Source organism: Thalassophryne amazonica, chromosome 14 (assembly GCF_902500255.1).
Source record: "Thalassophryne amazonica chromosome 14, fThaAma1.1, whole genome shotgun sequence".
Taxonomy (NCBI): domain Eukaryota; kingdom Metazoa; phylum Chordata; class Actinopteri; order Batrachoidiformes; family Batrachoididae; genus Thalassophryne; species Thalassophryne amazonica.
In genome coordinates, this window is record NC_047116.1 from 94,663,115 (window position 1) to 94,684,067 (window position 20,953).

General features: G+C 42.4%; 2 protein-coding genes across 4 annotated transcripts in view; one reads left to right on the forward strand and one right to left on the reverse strand.

The window, feature by feature from the left end:
- Positions 1–6,867: 6,867 nt before the first annotated feature.
- Positions 6,868–16,188, reverse strand: fkbp7 (FKBP prolyl isomerase 7). The gene is made up of 4 exons (XM_034186896.1): positions 15,936–16,188; positions 12,337–12,488; positions 11,269–11,396; positions 6,868–7,133 (listed from the first exon to the last, which is right to left on the reverse strand). The coding sequence occupies exons 1-4, from the start codon at positions 16,169–16,171 to the stop codon at positions 6,972–6,974; spliced, it is 678 nt and encodes a 225-aa protein (XP_034042787.1). The 5' UTR covers positions 16,172–16,188; the 3' UTR covers positions 6,868–6,971.
- A 2,577-nt stretch (positions 16,189–18,765) lies between these two features.
- The window catches only part of glsb (glutaminase b), a 77,942-nt gene continuing 75,754 nt past the window's right edge, over positions 18,766–20,953 (forward strand). Inside the window, exon 1 of one of the 3 annotated variants that reach the window (XM_034186868.1) lies at positions 18,766–19,119. In XM_034186868.1, the coding sequence (XP_034042759.1) occupies positions 18,818–19,119 (302 nt within the window). In that variant the 5' untranslated portion in view covers positions 18,766–18,817. The remainder of the gene's footprint in view (positions 19,120–20,953) is intronic. The other 2 variants (XM_034186867.1, XM_034186866.1) reach the window with 2 other exon arrangements.

Genomic DNA, 20,953 nt, shown 5'->3' on the forward strand with positions numbered 1-20,953 from the left:
CTGGTGTCCTTAGACAGCTCTTTGGTCTTGGCTATGGTGGCCAGGTTGGAGTGTGATTGAGTGTGTGAACAGGTGTCTTTTATACAGGTAACAAGTTCAAACAGGTGCAATTAATACAGGTAAAGAGTGCAGAATAAGAGGGCTTCTTAAAGAAAAATTAACAGGTCTGTGTGAGACAGAATTCTTGCTGGTTGGTAGGTGATTAAATACTTATTTTGCTCACTGTACATAGGGGTCAAAATATAAAAATGCACCAGTCATGTTGAAAATTATACCACATTATTTGTCTTTAACTTTTGACCCCTATATAAACTGAAATTGACCTTTGTCACTATTCTTAAGGTTTTTACCCCATAACTCCATAATATTCAGGCATAGATAGTCCAAACTATACCTTTTTGGAATCTTTATGATCAGACAAATAATGTGGTATAGTTTTCAATATGATTGGAGCACTTTTATATTTTAACCCCTATGTAATTCTTCAATTGATACCTACGTGGCCGCCTATTGAAAATTCAAGTGGCCCGTTGTGTTTTTTTTTGTTTTGTTTTGTTTTTTGTTTTTTTTTCTCAAAAGAGTAATGTCTAAGGAGAATTTGTGCTGGATTTGGTGCCTGTATCACCATGTGAAGTATTGCTTCAGTTATTTGCTCCACTAATATCACTCCAGTATGAGTCACAGCTGACTCACTCCACCAGGGATACATACAATATTGCAGCAAGGATTTGTCCCCCACTTACCCAGAGGAGTTATCTGTGATTTTTTTTATCTTATTTTTTTTTTGTATTTAAAATTATGACATCACTTTTGTTTTAATGTGATGTCATAAAATTTTTATGACATCACTTTTTTTATGTCAGGCTGCTCTGTTGAAATTTTAAAAGTTATTCCCGTTAAAATCTCAGTTTTGTAAATCTCTACAATATGATATACTACACAAAATAAAAATACCAAAGCACGAATGAGGCGGCCAGACACTCATTGAATTATTATTATTAAGCACAGGGAAGACACCAAAACACCCATCACATCTGTGAAGGAGGTTACAGGCTGCTGCAGATGTGACTGGTGAAACCGTTTGGATGACTTTGTTGCATTAGTAGCAGTCGGTAAAACACCAAATCCAGGCTTGAATCTCCCATGTGCCTTCTGGCATGCTAGTTTAAATTTGACATCTATTTTAACATGTTTTTCTCTGTTCAAATTTGGATGATATACACTGATATTGTAATTCTTACCGTGTTCACCGGATTTTAATGTGATTACCAATATTACTAAACACTTATGCGCAAACGTTACTAAACTGTGAAGTCACTGATTATACGTCAAGTTCAGCCCCTAAACCCGGTTCATACGATCATGGCTGCAGGCTGTCTTGGCACTTGTCGCACCAAAACGTGACAGTGACTTGACAGGAACTTTGCTCCAGTTCTGTTAAGCAACACAGACACACACACACACACACACTTCACATAACACTGCAACAAAATACACAACATTCTCCACTGTATTTCAAGAAGTATTCATTTTAAAATGTGTTCAGAAATGAATGAAAACAAATCAGTTTTGTATAATGAAAAGAAAAAAGTTTTTGAACAGAAACAAGATCTTTTTTTTAAAAGTGAAATAAAAAATATACAGATATAATAGAGAAGCCGTGCACAATGAAACCTTTATTGCTTCATGCTTGTGAAATGCTCGTCTTCATTCCCTGACTGGTGTGAAAGTGGTGATTTACTGTAAATTAATCAGTGCCAATATGTCCAGCATACCTTTTATATCTATATTTTTTATTTTACTTTGTAGAAGCATTTTGTTGTATTTTTTCAGTAACTTTGGAAATTAAAACTAAACAATTTTCAGCATACAAAATTGGTTTGTTTGCATTTCTATCTGAACAGTTTTTTTAATGTGTAGATAAATAAATTAGTACACAAGTAAAAGTTTTTGGTCTCAGTTAACTAAACAGTCGACACATTGCTGCATATTTTAGCAGCTTTTGTCACCATCTAGTGGACAATGTGAGATTTTCAAGTCATCTGTACAATTCCTACTTGAAACACAAAACTTTGCAATAAAGGCTTAAAAACATCAGAAATGCATGATTTTTAAATTATTTTTTGGCAGGCAGATCTTTGACCTTCTAGTATTAATGTATAAAAGTTTCGATTTTGAGTTTTACAGTTCTTGAGTTTTAGGATGCAGAAGGTTTTGCCGAACACATGGACGGACAGTATTTCTATTCACAGGAACAACTTATAGTTGTGAATGTAGGAGTGCTGGTAATTCTGGAGACCAGCTAAGGATGAAGTGGCTTAGTTGTGGACAGAACTGATCGAATGTCAAGGCCACTCAGCATTTGTCAATTGTGCAAGGCAGTGGTTTACAAAATGCGGGCCACGGCACCCTGGTGGGCTGTGAGAGCTCATGTATCTACAAGATACTTAAACTCCTCGACTTGGGGCAGTAACTTTCCCCCTGACCCAGAGGGGACCATGGTCTCAGATTTGGAGGTGCTGATTCTCAACCCAGTCACTTCATACTCAGTCTCAAACCAGCTCAGTGCACATCAGAAGGCACAGCCTGATGAAGCCAACAGAACCACATCATCTGCAAAAAGCAGAGATGCAACTCTGAGGTCACCAAACTGGACACTCTTGTCCCTGCACCATCAAATGCCAAAATCAGTTTGTTACAGTTAACAAATAATAGTTTACAAATGAAAATGACTGAAAAACACTGCAAGTAGCAACGCGAGAGGGTGTAGGTCGAAGGAAAAGTAACTTCAAGTCAGGAAACAACACTTCAGCACGTGACAGTTTAATGATATAAACATGTCATTTTACATTTTGAGGAATTCCCACATGGGCGGCTGTGACCATATTTGAACCTTATGCAAAAAAAAAAAAAAAAACCTGGTTTAAATGTCAGAAACTGAAATTCAGTTTGTTTATCTTGATCATGTGATCTGTGTCACAGCTGCTATTCTTGATATGATGACCAGTAATTCCATGTTTGTAATTAACAGGAAAATGTCAGAGAAAACAATCACGTCTCTCAATAAAAAGTTATTTTGGAACATATCGGGAGAAACAGACTAGCGATGTTTCAGCTAATTAGCACACTCTCATGACTTTAAAGACCTATCAGCTACAGCGCTGGTTTTTGTGTCATTTTAAAGCTCTTTTCCTGCCACACGTGTGTTCTTTAATTCTAGCTTCTAGATCTCATCCTGTAGTTGTTCCCAACATGGGCATCAAATTTCCTCCTGCTGTTACACTCCACATCCAGCAGGTGTCAGTCACATCAATGGGACATTACATTTAGGTGTCTAATCACTTCGTCCTCATGATCTTTTAATTCGTTAAGTTTAAAGATGATAGCATTTATTGTTTTTTGACTTATTGCTTATAAAAGCTGGCCAGGAAGAACAAATCCGCAAGCGCAGGAGACGATGCTTGACGTGGAAAAAACCATTTTGTTCCACATCAGCAGTGACCCAATCATTTCTTCTGTCTGCATGATGAGGGATGAATCTAAATAAGGATTAAATAGATCATTCATTCAAGTTGTGTATTAAAAGAAGACATTTTTCCTAAAACCACAGAACATGCATCCTTCTTTAAGGTAACAAGGGAACTGAGCCGGGTCAGAGCTGGGTTCAGGTTGGGTTAGCCCTGGGCCCAGTTCACACCTGGGATTGAGTTCTCTTCTATCTTTCTTTAAGGCTGTAAGTAGCAACCTTTATCCTGTACTTGTTGCTTTAATTAGAAAAGAACTTTTGCTTACTGCTTTGACTGGTTTATGTCATGTTTTGCCCAAAATACTAATTAAGTGAATAAATAAAACCCAGCTGCACCTTGTGACTTACTTTGTTTTCACATTAGGCACCACATATATAGCACAGAGGTGTTGGACACGCCCCAAATACAGTTGTGCTATGCCGTTTTTAACCATGTGCCATAGATGGTCAAGATGGGGCCCTTAGTGTTGTTGACATGAAAATTATTTTGCTTTTGTTCTTCATTGCTGTTTAATGTAAAGTATCAAAAGTTTCAAATCGTACATGAGCCTGAAGCCAGTTTTGACCCAAGTGGTACCACTTAAGTGACTAAACAACACTTTGAACCACCCTCAGTATATCATGATGTGCACAAAAGTGCACGGCGGCCGTCCCGTTAGAGCTTTTGTAAATGCTGACCTCTGTGTAATTCTTCACTGACCCCAACTTGGCTATAGCTGCTACCTTGAAATGGCCCTGAAATATTTTTGTGTAGAGTGCGGTACACAGCTCAACAGTGTGGTTCCGGAAGTAAAAATCCAATTCATATTATCCATAGGCAGATTTAGATTATAGGATAAAAAACTTGTAACCATTAAAAACTAAGAGCCGCAATGTTGTGTAATGATGGAATGTGTGCCTTATATTAACCTTATTTTAAGAAAAATGTGCTTTATTTACAATGTTACTGAAAAGAACTACACTACCCACAATACTAGATGGAAACAACAACATCTGTGATTGGTAGACATCAGGCAAACATTTTTATACCCAGTGAAGCACGGGGCAACCAGCTGGTTTGGCTACTGGTGCATATTCAGTTAATTAAGAGAAGGGAAACGAAATGCTGCTGCTGAAATTAAGCAGCTCAGTGGCTCCCCCTGCCGAACAGAATATCCACCTCAACACAGGGTTACGTCTTTTATTTAGTCTTGGCCATCTTTTGTCAAATTGTGTTATGGTGCGGCTGGAATTAACTGTTCACTAAACGATCGCATTCGCTGCAGGAGATGTGGTGTGTGAGTGTGTGACAGATCAGGTGGCAGATGCTGCCAGAAAGTAAACACAAACAAGGACTGCAGTCAGGAACAAAGTACTGTACGTTATCCTTATAATAAAAGGGGGCGTGGCCTCTGTGTGTTTGTCCATCCAGAGCATCAACAGAAATCCAGAAACAGCTGATTTTCGCCCTTTGGGACATTTATGTATTTTTTCATGAGGATTCAAGTCGTGAAAACAGCAAGGTGATTGGACCAATATGCACTTCCACAATAAGAGCCTGTATGTCAAAATAAAAGCCTGTGAGGTTGCTGCAGACCTGATAGAATTCATCAGTCTGTCGATCCTCTAACATCCCAGACAGCAGATTCAAATCTGGACATTTTCGGTTTGCATGTGACCCCAAACCCGGAATTAACATGTTCACACTCTGGACAAAACAGCAGAAATGTGTGTCTCACACAGGCAAAAAAACAAAACTAAACAAAAAAGAAATTTAATGTGAACACTGTCACAGTGCAAATATAAAACTTTTGTTAGTCATAACTTCTTTACATGGAATATTGTACTGGTTAAGCAGCTTCAGAAAAGCTTACTAATGACAAAAGTTCATTTTTAGAAAAGTGAACACAACTGAAAACACATTAAACCTTCAGTACAGACTGTCATAAAAACCAAGAAATTGTTATATGTCAATACTTAAATGTATCATAACTGTAAACAGATTTTCCCCAAAAGTCAGCTGTCCTTCGTATGTAGTACAAACGAGCACATCTAGAACCTGTGGTTCCCCATGGCTCAACGTCCTACTTTTACTATACACACACAACTTAATCTACAAAATATATACGAAAGGCTGAAAACACTTTAAAGCTGTATGGCCTTTCAAATTTCACAAAACTGACAAGATTTAGTTTCTACCAAAATTCAAGCATCATAATAGTGGTCTAGTGGTTAAGCGTTGGGCTTGAGACCAGATGATCCTCGGTTCAAATCCCAGCCTGACTGGAAAATCACTAAGGGCCCTTGGGCAAGGTCCTTAATCCCCAAGTTGCTCCCGGTGTGTAGTGGGTGCCTTGTATGGAAGCACCCTCACATCGGGGTGAATGTGAGGCATCACTGTAAAGCGCTTTGAGCATCTGATGCAGATGGAAAAGTGTTATAAAACTGCAGTCCATTTACTATAATGTAGGTATGTAGCAAGTCTAAAACGTTTAGCTTTACTCTCCTCCATTTTCTTCCCAGCATCCGTTGCACAACACAGGGGAAGCCCCCATGTGATCCATGACATCGCTGCCAAATGAAGTTCATGACCATCTAAGTCAAGGGTGGGCATCGAGGGCCGAGACACTGCAGGTTTTCCATGTAACCAATCACCTCAGCAGGTGGGTTGCTGGTGAGCTTCTGCTCTGCACATAAACACCTGGTTGTCAATGAAATCACCTGCTGAGACACCTGATCATTAATGAAATCACCTGCTGAGGCGATTGGTTGCACGGAAAACCTGCAGTGTCTCGGCCCTTTATGGCACATGATTGCCCACCCCTGATCTAAGTGCCTGAATTTCTGCCCTTAAGGGGAAGAAATTCATTTTTTCCAGACTGTGAATTTTGATCATACTGGCAATAACATATAACATAACAACATATTATGAATTCCTTATTTAAATGTTAAGGAATAAAATTATTGTATTACCAAAGAAAATTATTTTTATGACTTAAATCTAAATAAAAAAAACAAAACTCAGAGGCTGTACAGCTTTAACATTTTCTGGCCTGTCAATGGAGAGAATGAATGGGATTTTTTAATCCAGAATGGGAGTCCTTAAAAAAGTAGGCGGTCACGGTGGAGCTCTATACTGGGTATTGATTAGTGCCCTTAAGTGGTACCAAAAACCTGCTTGGCCTGTGGACAACTGAGCGATGGTAGAAGAGCGGCTTAGACACCAATTAAAAAAAAAAAAAAAAAAAATCAACACATCTGTTCTTTATTGCATTAGAATATCTGACTGCTTTGAGTTTTGTTTCACTTTATAATTATGGAAAATCTAACAGAATGTCAGGTTTGACATTAAAAAATATTGACACGACACTGAAACTTATAAACTAACGTCTAACAGCGGAAGAACACTTGTATCTTTGAGCTAAATGAATTACAAAAAAGGACAAACATTCAACTATTTCACAGCCTAGAGCTCATCGTGCTCATAAATATTATACTCCCGAGCACTTATCAGTCCGTCTCTATCGTGGTCATTCTTTTGGAATATATCAGCCGCAATCTTCTCATAGAAAAGTTCGTCGTGCGTCGTCCCGGCTCTTTCATACTCCATTTTCAAGAAGGCTTTGACCTGCAAACAAATGCTCATTGTTTATATGTCAGAGTACACTGGAGCCATGCAGGACTGTGTAAATGTTTAAGGCACATTAAAAAAAAAAAAAAAAAAAAAAACTTTTTTTAAATAAGTGTAACTACATTGCACATAAAAAAAAAAGATTTTTAGAGACATTAGGACAAGAGCCAGGTTTTTAAGAGGCACTCAGCTCAGAGAGCATTTAGCAGCTTCTTCCACCGTCAGAGGACCACAAATGAGAATAGTTTGTATTGCCCTGTATGTAGGGATGGCAGTGCCAGACATCGCTCCTTGGAGGAATGTAGGAACTAAAGGGTGGGCGTACACTCACTGACCACTTTATTAGGTACACCTGTTCAATTGCTTGTTAACACAAATAGCTAATCAACCAATCACATGGCAGCAACTCAATGCGTTTAGGCATCTAGACGTGGTGAAGATGACTTGCTGAAGTTCAAACCAAGCATCAGAAGAAAGAGGATTTAAGTGACTTTGAAACGGGCTGGTCTGAGTGTTTCAGACACTCCTGATCTACTGGGATTTTAACACACAACCATCTCCAGGGTTTACAGAGAATGGCCAGAAAAAGAGAAGATATCCAGTATCTTGTTGATGTCAGAAAATGGGCAGACTGATTGAATGTGTGATGTCATCATGTCAATATGGACCAACATCTCCAAGGACTGTTTCCAACACCTTGTTGAATCTATGACACAAAGAATTAAGGCAGTTCTGAAGGTAAAACAAGGCCCATCCCAGTACGAGCAAGGCGTACCTAATAAAGTGGCCAGTGAGTGTAAGTCTTTTTGAGAGCATCTAAGTAGACGGGTGCAAACCCACTTTAGCCACGACTTTAATTTGATACAGGCGGCAATGGGCAGCCACTGGAGTGTGGTCAGGGGGAGGGTGTTGTCCCTTTTGGGTTTACTGCAAACCACGTGTCACCAAGTTCATCTGAAAGGGCGTCACCTTGCAGGAGGCCTGTCAGAACGGTTACGGTGACCGAGCTGAAATTTTACCACGTGTTGGGTGGCATATTGTGTTAGATATGATCTGATTTTCCTCATGTTAAATAGCAGCAAACAGACAGAAGGAACAATGTCCAAGAAGGACAGTTGGTCATCAATCATAACACCCAGGGTTCTTGCCACTCTGGTTTCTGGTTTGGTTGCCAAGATAGGTTCACGTTTCAGGCTTCATGTGTGTTTGAATATTTGTGAAGTGTTTAGCGTCGCCCATTTGTGACTGAATGTGGGCGTGTAGAGGGCGAGATCTGAGGCAGATCCGTCCACACAGTTCAAAGTGCTGTGATTTATAAAGAGGACTTTTCTGGCAGCAATTGAATATGTATGAATGATTTTAAAAGTCACTTTATTATAGACCATTTTTGCCTTTTGTTCATACGTACACTTCTAGTATGAATCCAGCACAATGTTTGAGAAATGACGCCCCATTTTCAAAAATACCCATGTGTGTGTGGATTAGTTTTATTTTATATGAAATAACTCCATCCATCCATCCATCCATTTTCTTCCGCTTATCCGAGGTCGGGTTGCAGGGACAGCAGCTCAAGCAAAGCCACCTAGACCTCCTGATCCACACACACCTCCCCCAGCTCCCCCGAGGCGTTCCCAAGCCAGCTGAGAGACGTAATCCCTCCAGCGTGATCTGGGTCTTCCCCGGGGCCTCCTCCCAATGGGACGTGCCTGGAACACCTCTCCAGCGAGGCGTCCAGGGGGCATCCGGAAAAGATGCCCGAGCCACCTCAACTGGCTCCTTTCAACGTGGAGGAGCAGCGGCTCGACTCCGAGCTCCTCCCGAGTGACAGAGCTCCTCACCCTATCTCTAAGGGAGCGCCCAGCCACCCTGCGGAGGAAACTCATCTCGGCCGCTTGTACTCGCGATCTTGTTCTTTCGGTCATGAGCCAAATCTCATGACCATAGGTGAGGGTCGGAACGTAGATCGATCAGTAAATCGAGAGATTTGCCCCCCTGCTCAGCTCTCTCTTCACCACGACGGTCCGATCGGTGAAGCATGGCCTCCCCGATCTGAACCAGAGTGGTGTTCAGTTGTTGGACTTCTGTGCTAGTCACAGTTTGTCCATCATGAACACCATGTTCGAGCACAGGGGTGTCCATAAGTGCACGTGGCACCAGGACACCCTGAGCCGGAGGTCGATGATCAACTTTGTAGTCGTATCATCTGACCTTTGGCCACGTGTCTCGGACACTCGGGTGTCGACGAATCACCACCTGGTGGTGACTTGGATCCGCTGGGAGGGGAGGAAGCCAGTCAGACCTGGCAGGCCCAAACGTATTGTGAGGGTCTGCTGGGAACGACTGGCAGAACCCTCTGTCAGCGAGGTCTTCAACTCCCACCTCCGGGAGAGCTTCTCCCAGATCCCGGGGGAGGTTGGAAACATGGAGTCCAAGTGGACCATGTTCTCCACCTCCATTGTCGATGCAGCCGCCTGCAGCTGTGGTCGCAAGGTCTCTGGTGCCTGTCGTGGCGGCAATCCCCGAACCCAGTGATGGACGCCGGAAGTAAGGGATGCTGTCAAGCTGAAGAAAGAGTCCTACTTGTCTTTGTTGGTAGGTGGGACCCCGGAGGCAGCTGACAGGTACTGGCAGGCCAAGCATGCTGCAGCCTGTACAGTCGCAGAGGCAAAAACTTGGGTCTGGGAGGAGTTCGGAGAGGCCATGGAGGAGGATTATCGGTCGGCCTCAAAAAAATTCTGGCAAACTGTCCGACGCCTCAGGAGGCGGAAGCAGCTCTCCGCCAACACTGTCTATAGTGCCGTCGGGGAGCTGTTGACCCTGACTGAGGATGTTGTTGGGCGGTGGAAGGAATATTTTGAGGATCTCCTCAATCCCATTGTCACGTCTTCCGAAGAGGAAGCAGAGACTGGGGACTCAGAGGCGGACTCGTCCATCACCTAGGCCGAAGTCATTGAGGTGGTCAGAAAGCTCCTTGCTGGCAAGGCTCCTGGGGTGGACGAAATCCATCCTGAGTACCTTAATCTCTGGATGTTGTGGGACTGTCCTGGTTGACACGTCTCTGCAACATCGCGTGGCGGTCGGGGACAGTACCCCTGGATTGCCAGACAGGGGTGGTGGTCCATCTGTTTAAGAAGGGGGACCGGAGGGTGTGTTCCAACTACAGGGGGATCACACTCCTCAGCCTCCCCAGTAAGGTCTATTCCAGGGTGCTGGAGAGGAGAATTCGACCGATAGTCGAACCTCGGATTCAGGAGGAGTAGTGTGGTTTTCGTCCTGGTCGCAGCACACTGGACCAGCTCTACACCCTCCATCGGGTGCTCGAGGTTTCATGGGAGTTCGCCCAACCAGTCCACATGTGCTTTGTGGATCTGGAGAAGGTGTTTGACCGTGTCCCCCGAGGCGCCCTGTGGGGGGGTGCTCCAGGAGTACAGGGTCTGGGGTCCTTTGCTAAGGGCTATCAGGTCCCTGTACGACCGCAGCAGGAGCTTGGTTCACATTGCCGGTAGTAAGTCAAACCTGTTTCCAGTGGACGTTGGCCTCGCCAGGGCTGCCCTTTGTCACCAGTTCTGTTCATTATCTTTATGGACAGAATTTCTAGGTGCAGCCAGGGTGTAGAGGGGGTCCGGTTTGAATCTCACAGAATCTCATCACAGAATCTCATCTCTGCTGTTTGCGGACGATGTGGTCCTGTTGGCTTCGTCAAACCAGGACCTTCAGCATGCACTGGGGCAGTCTGCAGCTGAGTGTGAAGCGTCCGGGATGAAGATCAGCACCTCCAAATCCGAGGCCATGGTTCTCAACCGGAAAAAGGTGCCTTGCCCTCTTCAGGTCGGTGGGGTGTCCTTGCCTCAGGAGGAGGAGTTTAAGTATCTCGGGGTCTTGTTCACGAGTGAGGGACGGATGGACCACAAGATGAAATAACTCACTTCAGATAATAAGTTCACAAGCAGAAGAGCTCCTCAATATGACATAAGCACATGTTCACCTGAGTTTGGAATTGAAATAGAAAATAATACAACAGGAAAACCTCAGTTGAGGATTCTTGTCTATCATGAAAACATGACATCACATTAACGAGTCAGCGGCGGTTAGAAAGCTCACTTCATTCTGTCCTCTAAGATATCGTAGTTACCTCAGTCTTTGTGAGACTTCGGTCTTTATCGATGTCCATCTCTCCAAATGCTTCCAAGCTGCGCGGCCCCCTGGTCACGGAAAAGAGCTCCACCTCAAAGATCACTGTGGCGTTGGGCGGCACCGGATCTGTTCAGACAGGGCCAAGTGTCATCTATAATTTAAGACTGTGTGCATCAGTACCTACATTAGTGCTATTTGTGTTATCTTGTTCCAACTAGTAGTCTACAAATATTGTATCAATTTGGCAAAAATTTTGGTTACATTTGCAATAATTTCCTAAGAATTAAGTGTAGTATTGCCCGAATATAAGTAAATAACATTAAATGTAAATAAATAACATTTCAAAATTTTTGTTGTGCACTGGCACGCAGGCTCGCACAGCTTACACACAGTTTAGGACAAGTTGGCATGCAAGATTTTATGCCAGTGCGGGACTCAAATTCGTACAAGTGTCAAGGTGGCTATACATTTTTAATTGTTGCAGTGAATTAAGAAAAACAGGCAACTTTTTCTGAGTAGGGATTTCTAATGGCTTCAAAACCAAAATTCTAAAAAAAAACCTCAACATTAGTAAAACATATGTTAGTAATCCAGTAAAAAGATGGAACAAACATGCACGTGTTTGTTATGAGACAATTATCTGATTATAACTGAGGAAGAATTGAAGAGACTTGGTGATGTGAGCTGAACACCAGCATGCACTCGCTGTTAAAAGTCCAAAAAGTGATCACAGATGTAGAATTTCTGACCTTTGCATTCATAAACACCAACATGAAGAGAAGTTAAGGGGTTTGTAGAAAATACTTCACACAAGTGCAAACATGAAGATGCGTGAAAACGTGCCGAGAGAACATGCCGTGTGGAGACGGACAGCACGTGCTGCAACAACAAAACAGAGCAGACAAGAACACAGCTTATTCCAGCAAACAGAGAGTTTAAGTATGCACATATCACCTGCTGTCTTAAAAAACACACTGTTATTTAAAGGACAAAAACCTCTGTGTGTGTGTGGATAATAAACTCTCAGCAGCTGCAGCTTTGACACGTACTTTACAGGTAAACTTACCTTTTCCTGTTTCTCCAAAGGCCAGGCCGGGTGGAACAGTTATTTTTCGTTTTTCTCCAGGACACATGTCTTTCAACCCGATATCAAGACCCTTGATGACATGTCCGACACCCAGCACGAACCACTGAGGGTGACCGGTTTTATCTGAACGACTGAAACACAAAGAGGACAAAACAATGCATTCTGGAAAAACCCAAATCTGTTAATCAGGATATAAAACCCGTGATCAGATACAGATGATATGAACCACAACTGATTACACTTGGATAACTCTGATTACAGGATAACACTGGCTTAGTGGTTACCACTGTTGCTGCACAGCGAGAAGGTCATGGGATCGAATCCCACCTGTGGTCTTCCTGTGTGGAGTTTGCGTGTTCTCCCCGTGTTTGTGTGGAGTCCCTCCGGGTGCTCTGGCTTCCTCCCACATCCAAAGACACGGGGGTTAGATGGACTGGAAACTTTAAATTGTCTGTAGGTGTGAACGTGTTTGACCCAGTGACAGACCGTCCTGTCCAGGGTGAAACCCACCTCACGCCCTGTGACTGCTGGGATAGGCTCCAGCCCCCCACCAACCCGATCTTGGGTAAGTGGTTGAAGATGTGTGTGTGTGTGTGTGTGTGTATAACTCTACAGTGTAATCCAAGTTGAATCCATTTCTTGGGGAGAGCCCTGGCACTATCGATATCGTTACTTTTTTATCCGATTACTTGATCAATCAAAAAAATAATCGGTAGAGTACTCAATTCCAAAAATATTCAATAGCCACAGCCCTGGATTCAAGTATAGGCAGATAAAATCAACTTAAAGTGTCACAGGTTCAAGACTCCTGTGTTGTGAGCAGAACTGAGGCCTGAAACAGCTTGTTTAAGACACTGTGACATATGTCACAAACAGGGTTGAGAGGGTTACTTTAAAATGTATTCTGATACAGTTACTAGTTACCTGTTGAAAAATGTAGTCAGTAACGTAATCCAAGTACCATAATATTAAAGTAATGTAATTTGACTACTTTCAATTACTTCTGGATTACTCCAATATCAAATATGCTAATACAGACAAAAGAAACTACATATAAATAGTCTTGACCACATAGTACAGTTTATTAAGCAAAAATCAAACTGTTTCTTTTCCATGGCATGCTCTGTTTTACTTCACATTATGAATTAAAAGCACCACAATATTGGTTTAAACATACTCAGGGTTCACCTGCTAAATTTTCAACCAAAAATGCCAAACAAATGAAGGATAATGAAAACTCAGGCGTGTGCGGATGAATTTGTAATTAAAAGTGGCAGAACAATATACAAAACAAACAAAAAAAGTCTACTACTTGTTCAGTAAAATGATCTTACTTTAGTCTTTCACATGGCATTCACACCATGTTTAACACATCAGTCCACTTATTGAACTTTCAAAATAAGAACAACAGCATAATGAAAACCATTAAGTAAATCCTGTCAGTAAGGAGGCGTGATCGCCATTTTAATTCCAAGCAAGTTAGTGATTTACGTGCATAGAAGTTCAAGAAACAGGTGGAATACTCCGGAACGCTGCGCATGTTGACAAAGTCACAAACGGAGGAACAAGGGAGACAATATTTCCTTCCATAAGTAAGTGGTTTTGGTTCTTCTTGTCACTTTGTCCGTGATATTTGGATGATAAACAGCTGTATGTCTCCTGCCGTACCTGTGTCACCTGATGACACGGACCATTAACTCTTCACTTATGACTAGTTGATATTTTCCACTGCTAGACCAATGTCTAGTTAAAATACTTGTCGTCAGTGATTAAAATTGTTCGACAAGACTGGCGAGTTTTTTTTTTTAATTTGCACCGTAAAATAATGAGGTTATAATGACCCGCACTGTGCTGCTCACAGTCACACCCACACATAGAAATGTGTACACACACCACTGACTTCATGAATGAAACTCAGTCAATTAAGGACAGTTGTGTAAAAATATAATATATAAATGTGTTGTAATGGTTTTAGGAGCCGCTCTGCATTGAACACAACTACAGCTGCAGCAGGACGCCTCAGCTCATCAGCTTGAACAGCGCAGATCTGTGTAACTTTCAACACTAATATTTGAGAATGTGTGTGTGTCAGAGTAAGCTTCATACTTTCCTGACACATTAATGTAAGTTAATTTTACTGGCTCGATATCCAGGTCAAAATGGCATTTTAACACGTATTTTGCGAGCATTTTTCTGAGTGTGTTCAGTCGCATTTTCAACCACCATTGAAAATGCATTAACATCCGGGTACTTCATCAATATTTTGCCCGGTTAGGAGACGTCATGTCACTGTCCATGAAGGGACGTTTTTGTTTCACAGAAAAAAAATATATATACAGATAATATCATAAAATGCATTAAAATTGTAATCCCGCGAACTAATCCCCATTTTTACTAAATATACCTGTAATCTGAATACGTCTTTTTTTTCTGTAACTGTAGTGGAATACAGTTACCTTTTTTTGTATCCTAATTACGTAACGCCGTTACATGTATTCCGTTACTCCCCAAGCCTGGTCACAAAGTCTGGACTTGTCTCTGATCATTAAACCATTCTGCACTTTGTTTGCAACATTTGCACTATTGAGATATCCCATAATCCTTTGTGTGCCAGAGAGTCACTGGAGTCAAAACAACATTGAGACACTACAATGACAACTGCAAATGAACATTATACGACCAAAATGTAATTTTTTATGCTTTTCATCAAGTTAAAAAGAGACTGTTGCATGACACCCTGAAAACTTGCTGAAACAAATATTCCAAATAATCCGTGTCTGCTACGTTTAACCTGTGTGGAATATATTAATTGCAAAATGTATTTCAGACATTATATATATATATATATATATATATATATATATATATATATATATATATATATATATATATATATATATATATATATATATTACTGTGGAACAAACAGGACAAACAGTGTTGTAAAGGACAATAATCAGGACGTTAAAGAGCAAACTTCACTTTCCCAGAACAACATGTACAGGAATGATCGCGGCTCACAGCAACTCCCATTGAAAATAACAGAGAAACAACCTGAGCTTCTCACAGGTTCACATAAAAAACGATAACGTCTGAAAACCCAGATCATATGTTCATGAGAGTTTTAGGCAGAATATACAAAGAGTTTTATGTTGCGATGTTAATGCTGTTGTCTGTGTGCAGCCTGATCAGAGCCTCTCAGTGTTACATCTGGCAGAGCAGCAAACTCGAAATGAAGGAGTGGACGAGGGGCTTGTTTTCATTTAAAGCCATGACCACAAACGGTAATATTAAATAAATAAATAGATGTTTATTAGGATAACATATTTTTTATGTTTTAGTACAGTTAGTGACCGACATCAGCATGCTTAAATGATGCATAATATGACCCCTTTAAACACAAGAACCCATTCAGAGCACAAAGGCCTTATTACGTCTGAAAATGATTTATTACAAAGACCCTAAACAAAATAATTATAACTAATGGAACCTAAATTGCGCAAAATCTGCGGACAGACTTTAGTTGCATTGAAAAAAGTAGTTATTTTCTGCTGACTTCTTTGTGGAATTTGGCCTACCTGCAGTAGAACTGAGAGCCACCTTCAGCCAGGAAGCCGTCGTAGTGGACGTTGATCATATCCCCTCTTTTACTTTTCTGACTGCACTCTTCGGGCATGAACAAAACTTCAATCTTCACCTCCTCCTTCACTTCCTCTGCCGTCGACGAAACACAGCCCAGAGTGAAGAACAGGGACACACAAAGGCACAATGTGCATCTTAATCTGAATCCCCACATCTTATTCCACATCTGCATTCGTGGCAACTTCACACGTTTCGCTGATTTGTCTCCTTTGAGGATTTAACAGGGGCGGAGCCAGAGTTTTCCAAGGGGAGGGGAGAGACGGAGGGGGCGGAGCGCTGTGTCACCTTCAAAGAGGACTTTCTACAATATTACTATGAAAATCATGTGCACACACTCAAAATGTATTTATTTCACTGCTTTTATCACAATATAAAGATGCTATTTAATTTGATTTATTTTGTTTTTGAAAATATTGTTCACAGGGTGGGAAAACCCAGTGTATGTACACTCAACAAAAATATAAACAACACTTTTGGTTTTGCTCCCATTTTGTATGAGATGAACTCAAAGATCTAAAATTTTTTCCACATACACAATATCACCATTTCCCTCAAATACTGTTCACAAACCAGTCTAAATCTGTGATAGTGAGCACTTCTCCTTTGCTGAGATAATCCATCCCACCTCACAGGTGTGCCATATCAAGATGCTGATTAGACACCATGATTAGTGCACAGGTGTGCCTTAGACTGTCCACAATAAAAGGCCACTCTGAAAGGTGCAGTTTTGTTTTATTGGGGGGGGATACCAGTCAGTATCTGGTGTGACCACCATTTGCCTCATGCAGTGCAACACATCTCCTTCGCATAGAGTTGATCAGGTTGTCAATTGTGGCCTGTGGAATGTTGGTCCACTCCTCTTCAATGGCTGTGCGAAGTTGCTGGATATTGGCAAGAACTGGCACACGCTGTCGTATACGCCGGTCCAGAGCATCCCAAACATGCTCAATGGGTGACATGTCCGGTGAGTATGCCGGCCATGCAAGAACTGGGACATTTTCAGCTTCCAAGAATTGTGTACAGATCCTTGCAACATGGGGCCGTGCGTTATCCTGCTGCAACATGAGGTGATGTTCTTGGATGTATGGCACAACAATGGGCCTCAGGATCTCATCACGGTATCTCTGTGCATTCAAAATGCCATCAATAAAATGCACCTGTGTTCTTCGTCCATAACAGACGCCTGCCCATACCATAACCCCACCGCCACCATGGGCCACTCGATCCACAACACTGACATCAGAAAACCGCTCACCCACACGACGCCACACACGCTGTCTGCCATCTGCCCTGAACAGTGTGAACCGGGATTCATCCGTGAAGAGAACACCTCTCCAACATGCCAAATGCCAGCGAATGTGAGCATTTGCCCACTCAAGTCGGTTACGACGACGAACTGGAGTCAGGTCGAGACCCCGATGAGGACAACAAGCATGCAGAAGAGCTTCCCTGAGACAGTTTCTGACAGTTTGTGCAGAAATTCTTTGGTTATGCAAACCGATTGTTTCAGCAGCTGTCCGAGTGGCTGGTCTCAGACGATCTTGGAGGTGAACATGCTGGATGTGGAGGTCCTGGGCTGGTGTGGTTACACGTGGTCTGCAGTTGTGAGGCTGGTTGGATGTACTGCCAAATTCTCTGAAACGCCTTTGGAGACGGCTTATGGTAGAGAAATGAACATTCAATACACGAGCAACAGCTCTGGTTGACATTCCTGCTGTCAGCATGCCAATTGCATGCTCCCTCAAATCTTGCGACATCTGTGGCATTGTCCTGTGTGATAAAACTGCACCTTTCAGAGTGGCCTTTTATTGTGGGCAGTCTAAGGCACACCTGTGCACTAATCATGGTGTCTAATCAGCATCTTGATATGGCACACCTGTGAGGTGGGATGGATTATCTCAGCAAAGGAGAAGTGCTCACTATCACAGATTTAGACTGGTTTGTGAACAATATTTGAGGGAAATGGTGATATTGTGTATGTGGAAAAAGTTTTAGATCTTTGAGTTCATCTCATACAAAATAGGAGCAAAACCAAAAGTGTTGCGTTTATATTTTTGTTGAGTGTATATGATTACGCATATACATCTTGGAATCAATTGAATAGAGCTTATAGACAAAGTACAACAATGTTATAATGTACAGAGTCCACAGTGTTTGAAGTGGAAAAGTCCTGAATGATATCAAAGGCCCAAATGTTCATAGGTTGAGGAAGAATAATACACACAGTAACTATGCATATCAATTTTGGAAAGAACTAGATAAGCTAGGGGAGGTGATGGTCTAGTGGTTAAGCGTTGAGCTTGAGACCAGAGAATGCTTGGTTCAAATCCCAGCCAGACTAAATCACAAAGGGCCCTTGGGCAGCTCCTTAAAACCCCTAGTTGCTCCCGGTGGTGTGTAGTGAGCACCTTGTATGGCAGCACCCTGACATCGGGGTGAATGTGAGGCATTATTGTAAAGTGCTTTAAACATCTGATGCAAATAGAAAAGCGCTTTATAAATGCAGTCCGTTTACCATAAACGTCAGATCATTGGACTCTTCTGCAGAATCTGATCCATCTGTGTTTTTTTTAAGTGAACAACAGATGGCAGCACTGTGCCTTGGTTGGGTCTAGTCTGCTAACCAAGAGAAGAAGAAGAAGAAGAAGACATAAACGTCAGATCCTTTCCACCAATAGTAGTTGGAGTGGGCGTGGCTAGAGCCGCTGTATTTATTGCGATCCGCCGGAATTCGGTGACTCGTTCCCTCCCAGACCGTCCTGCTGAACGTCTTCTGCTATTCTTGTTTTTACTCGGAGCTGACGTTTTCTGGACTGATATGTTACATTTCAGGCATTCGAAAGTGCTGAAGGACTTGTTTGCAGCCACAGCAAAACGTCCCTGCGCCCTCCCCCGGCAGAAGTCCTGGTCCCCGCGGCAGTACCGCTACGTGGGCACCGTCGGTTCCAGAGCAACGTGCGGCAAACCGAGCGGCCTGCATGCCGCCGCGCACCGTCCGTCCGGCCCCGCCGCTTCCTGCGCCTCCCAGCGTCGGTGGTACTGCGCGAAAAGTGAGGGCGCCGTGGAGCTGGACGAGCAGCTGAAGAAGGACGCTGCCGGCGGAGAAGCAAACAGCGACAAGTATGTTTAAAAGCGTGTCTGGTTTTTAAAGTGCCGCACGGTGGGAGGAACGTTTTGGTGAACTTCCGCCTGCGCACCGCGTTGTCGCTGCTAGCTAACTTTAGAAAAAAACTAACTGCTTCTAAAACGCCAGTGTTTTATGTTCGTGACTTCACTTGTCTTTTCCAGTCATGTAAAATAATCTGCTCACAACGTGAACTGCGACTGTAATCAAACTAATCGACCCAGTTAAGCAGTCTGAGTTGACTTTGTTTATTTAGCTTTAAGCTAAGGAGCTGTCAGAGGAATGACTGTGCCGCCTTCAAAATACCGATGAAAAAAATCAACAGTCATTTATCCGTTTGTGTGTGTGTGTGTGTGTGTGTGGCTGTGGCTGTGGCTGTGCACGTGCACTGCGGCGCAAACAGTGCTCCCTTTCTGTCTTTCCAAATATCGCCAGAGAAACGAGCAAAAAGAAGCAACATTTGCAAACAGTTAGTCCCTTCGGCTGCTCCCTTGTTTGCACTCGGGGTCACCACAGCAAATCCAAGGTGGATCTGCATGTTGAACTCAGCTCATCTCCAACTTTATTTATAAAGTACATTTAAAACAACCAAAGGTTGACCAAAGTGCTATACATATTCCAGTCACCACATGGATAAAAGATACACAGTACTGTAAATAAAACATGAAATTAAGTCATTTGCCAGTTGGACTTGATCAAAAGCCAGGGGAAAAGATGGGTCTTTAAAGATGATTTTTAAGAACCTCAATTCAGCCCTTACTGTCGGAAGAAATAAGGAAGAGTGTGCGATCAAGCAAGGTGTCACACGCACATCAACCTCGGTCAGGCTTTCTTGGAATAGTGAGAGCTGAAAGAAAATTAAACCATGCAAAAGTTTTGCAGCCCGGACGTTCTTGCTGTTGCACTAGTATATAGTACTTTATCTCAATATGCTAGTACAAGTACATACTCTGCTGAAAACCAGTGCACATGGGGAAGGGTGACAGTGAGTTTCTACAACAGTTTTGTGGCATATGTACTCTCAAGCTAAGTGACAACGTATGACAGTAAGTAAGAGGGTTTGTATTGTTTTTTTTATTGGGGATTCTTTTGACACTTTTGGGTGATCTGTAGATTTCAGTATTTCTGGAGGTTTCTTCCTGTTAAAAGGGAGTTTTCCTTCCCACTGTCGCCAAGTGCTTGCTCATAGGGTGTTGTTTTGACCGTTGGGGTTTTTCTGTATTTATTGTATGGCTTTTGCCTTACAATATAAAGCGCCTTGGGGCGACTGTTTGTTGTGATTTGGCGCTATATAAATAAAATTGATTTGATTTGAGTATTTCAAACAGTTGGCTGTTTGTGGAGGGTCTGTTTTCCATATGACTCCTTACTGTTTTTCTGGGTGTGTTTGTAGTGCTAAAGTACCTGAGGCATTTCTGTATTTAAAATGAATGCACACTGACAGGATGGTGTCGTTCTGCTAATTATTTAGTTGTTGAATGCACTCTGGGTGGGGCAAAAACATGTAGCAACAATGGTGCCTCAAGGTGCTTCACATGGGTACGGTCTAATCTTACCCATCAGTCTGAGCAAGCACACAGGGGACAGTGGTAAGGAAAAACTCCCTCCAGTCACCCCTCTGAGTGAGGGCTGACTTGGGGAGGTGTTCCAGTGCAGGGGTGGGCAACGAGGGCTGAGACACTGCAGGTTTTCCTTGAAACCAACCACCTCAGCAGGTTGGTTGCTGATGACCCCTTATCATAAACAACTGATCATTAATGAAATCACCTGCTGAGGTGATTGGTTGCAAGAAAAGCTGCAGTGTCTTGACCCTTCATGGCACATGATCTC

What these genes read in the sequence shown, in the direction of transcription:
- fkbp7 (XM_034186896.1), bottom strand. Translation starts at nt 16,171, where the DNA reads ATGCAGATGTGGAATAAGATGTGGGGATTCAGATTAAGATGCACATTG. An exon ending in GGCTCTCAGTTCTACTGCAG is followed by an intron (nt 12,489 to 15,935) that starts GTAGGCCAAATT and finishes TTTGTGTTTCAG; the next exon opens with TCGTTCAGATAAAACCGGTC. An exon ending in GAAGTCTCACAAAGACTGAG is followed by an intron (nt 7,134 to 11,268) that starts GTAACTACGATA and finishes ATTTGTTTGCAG; the next exon opens with GTCAAAGCCTTCTTGAAAAT.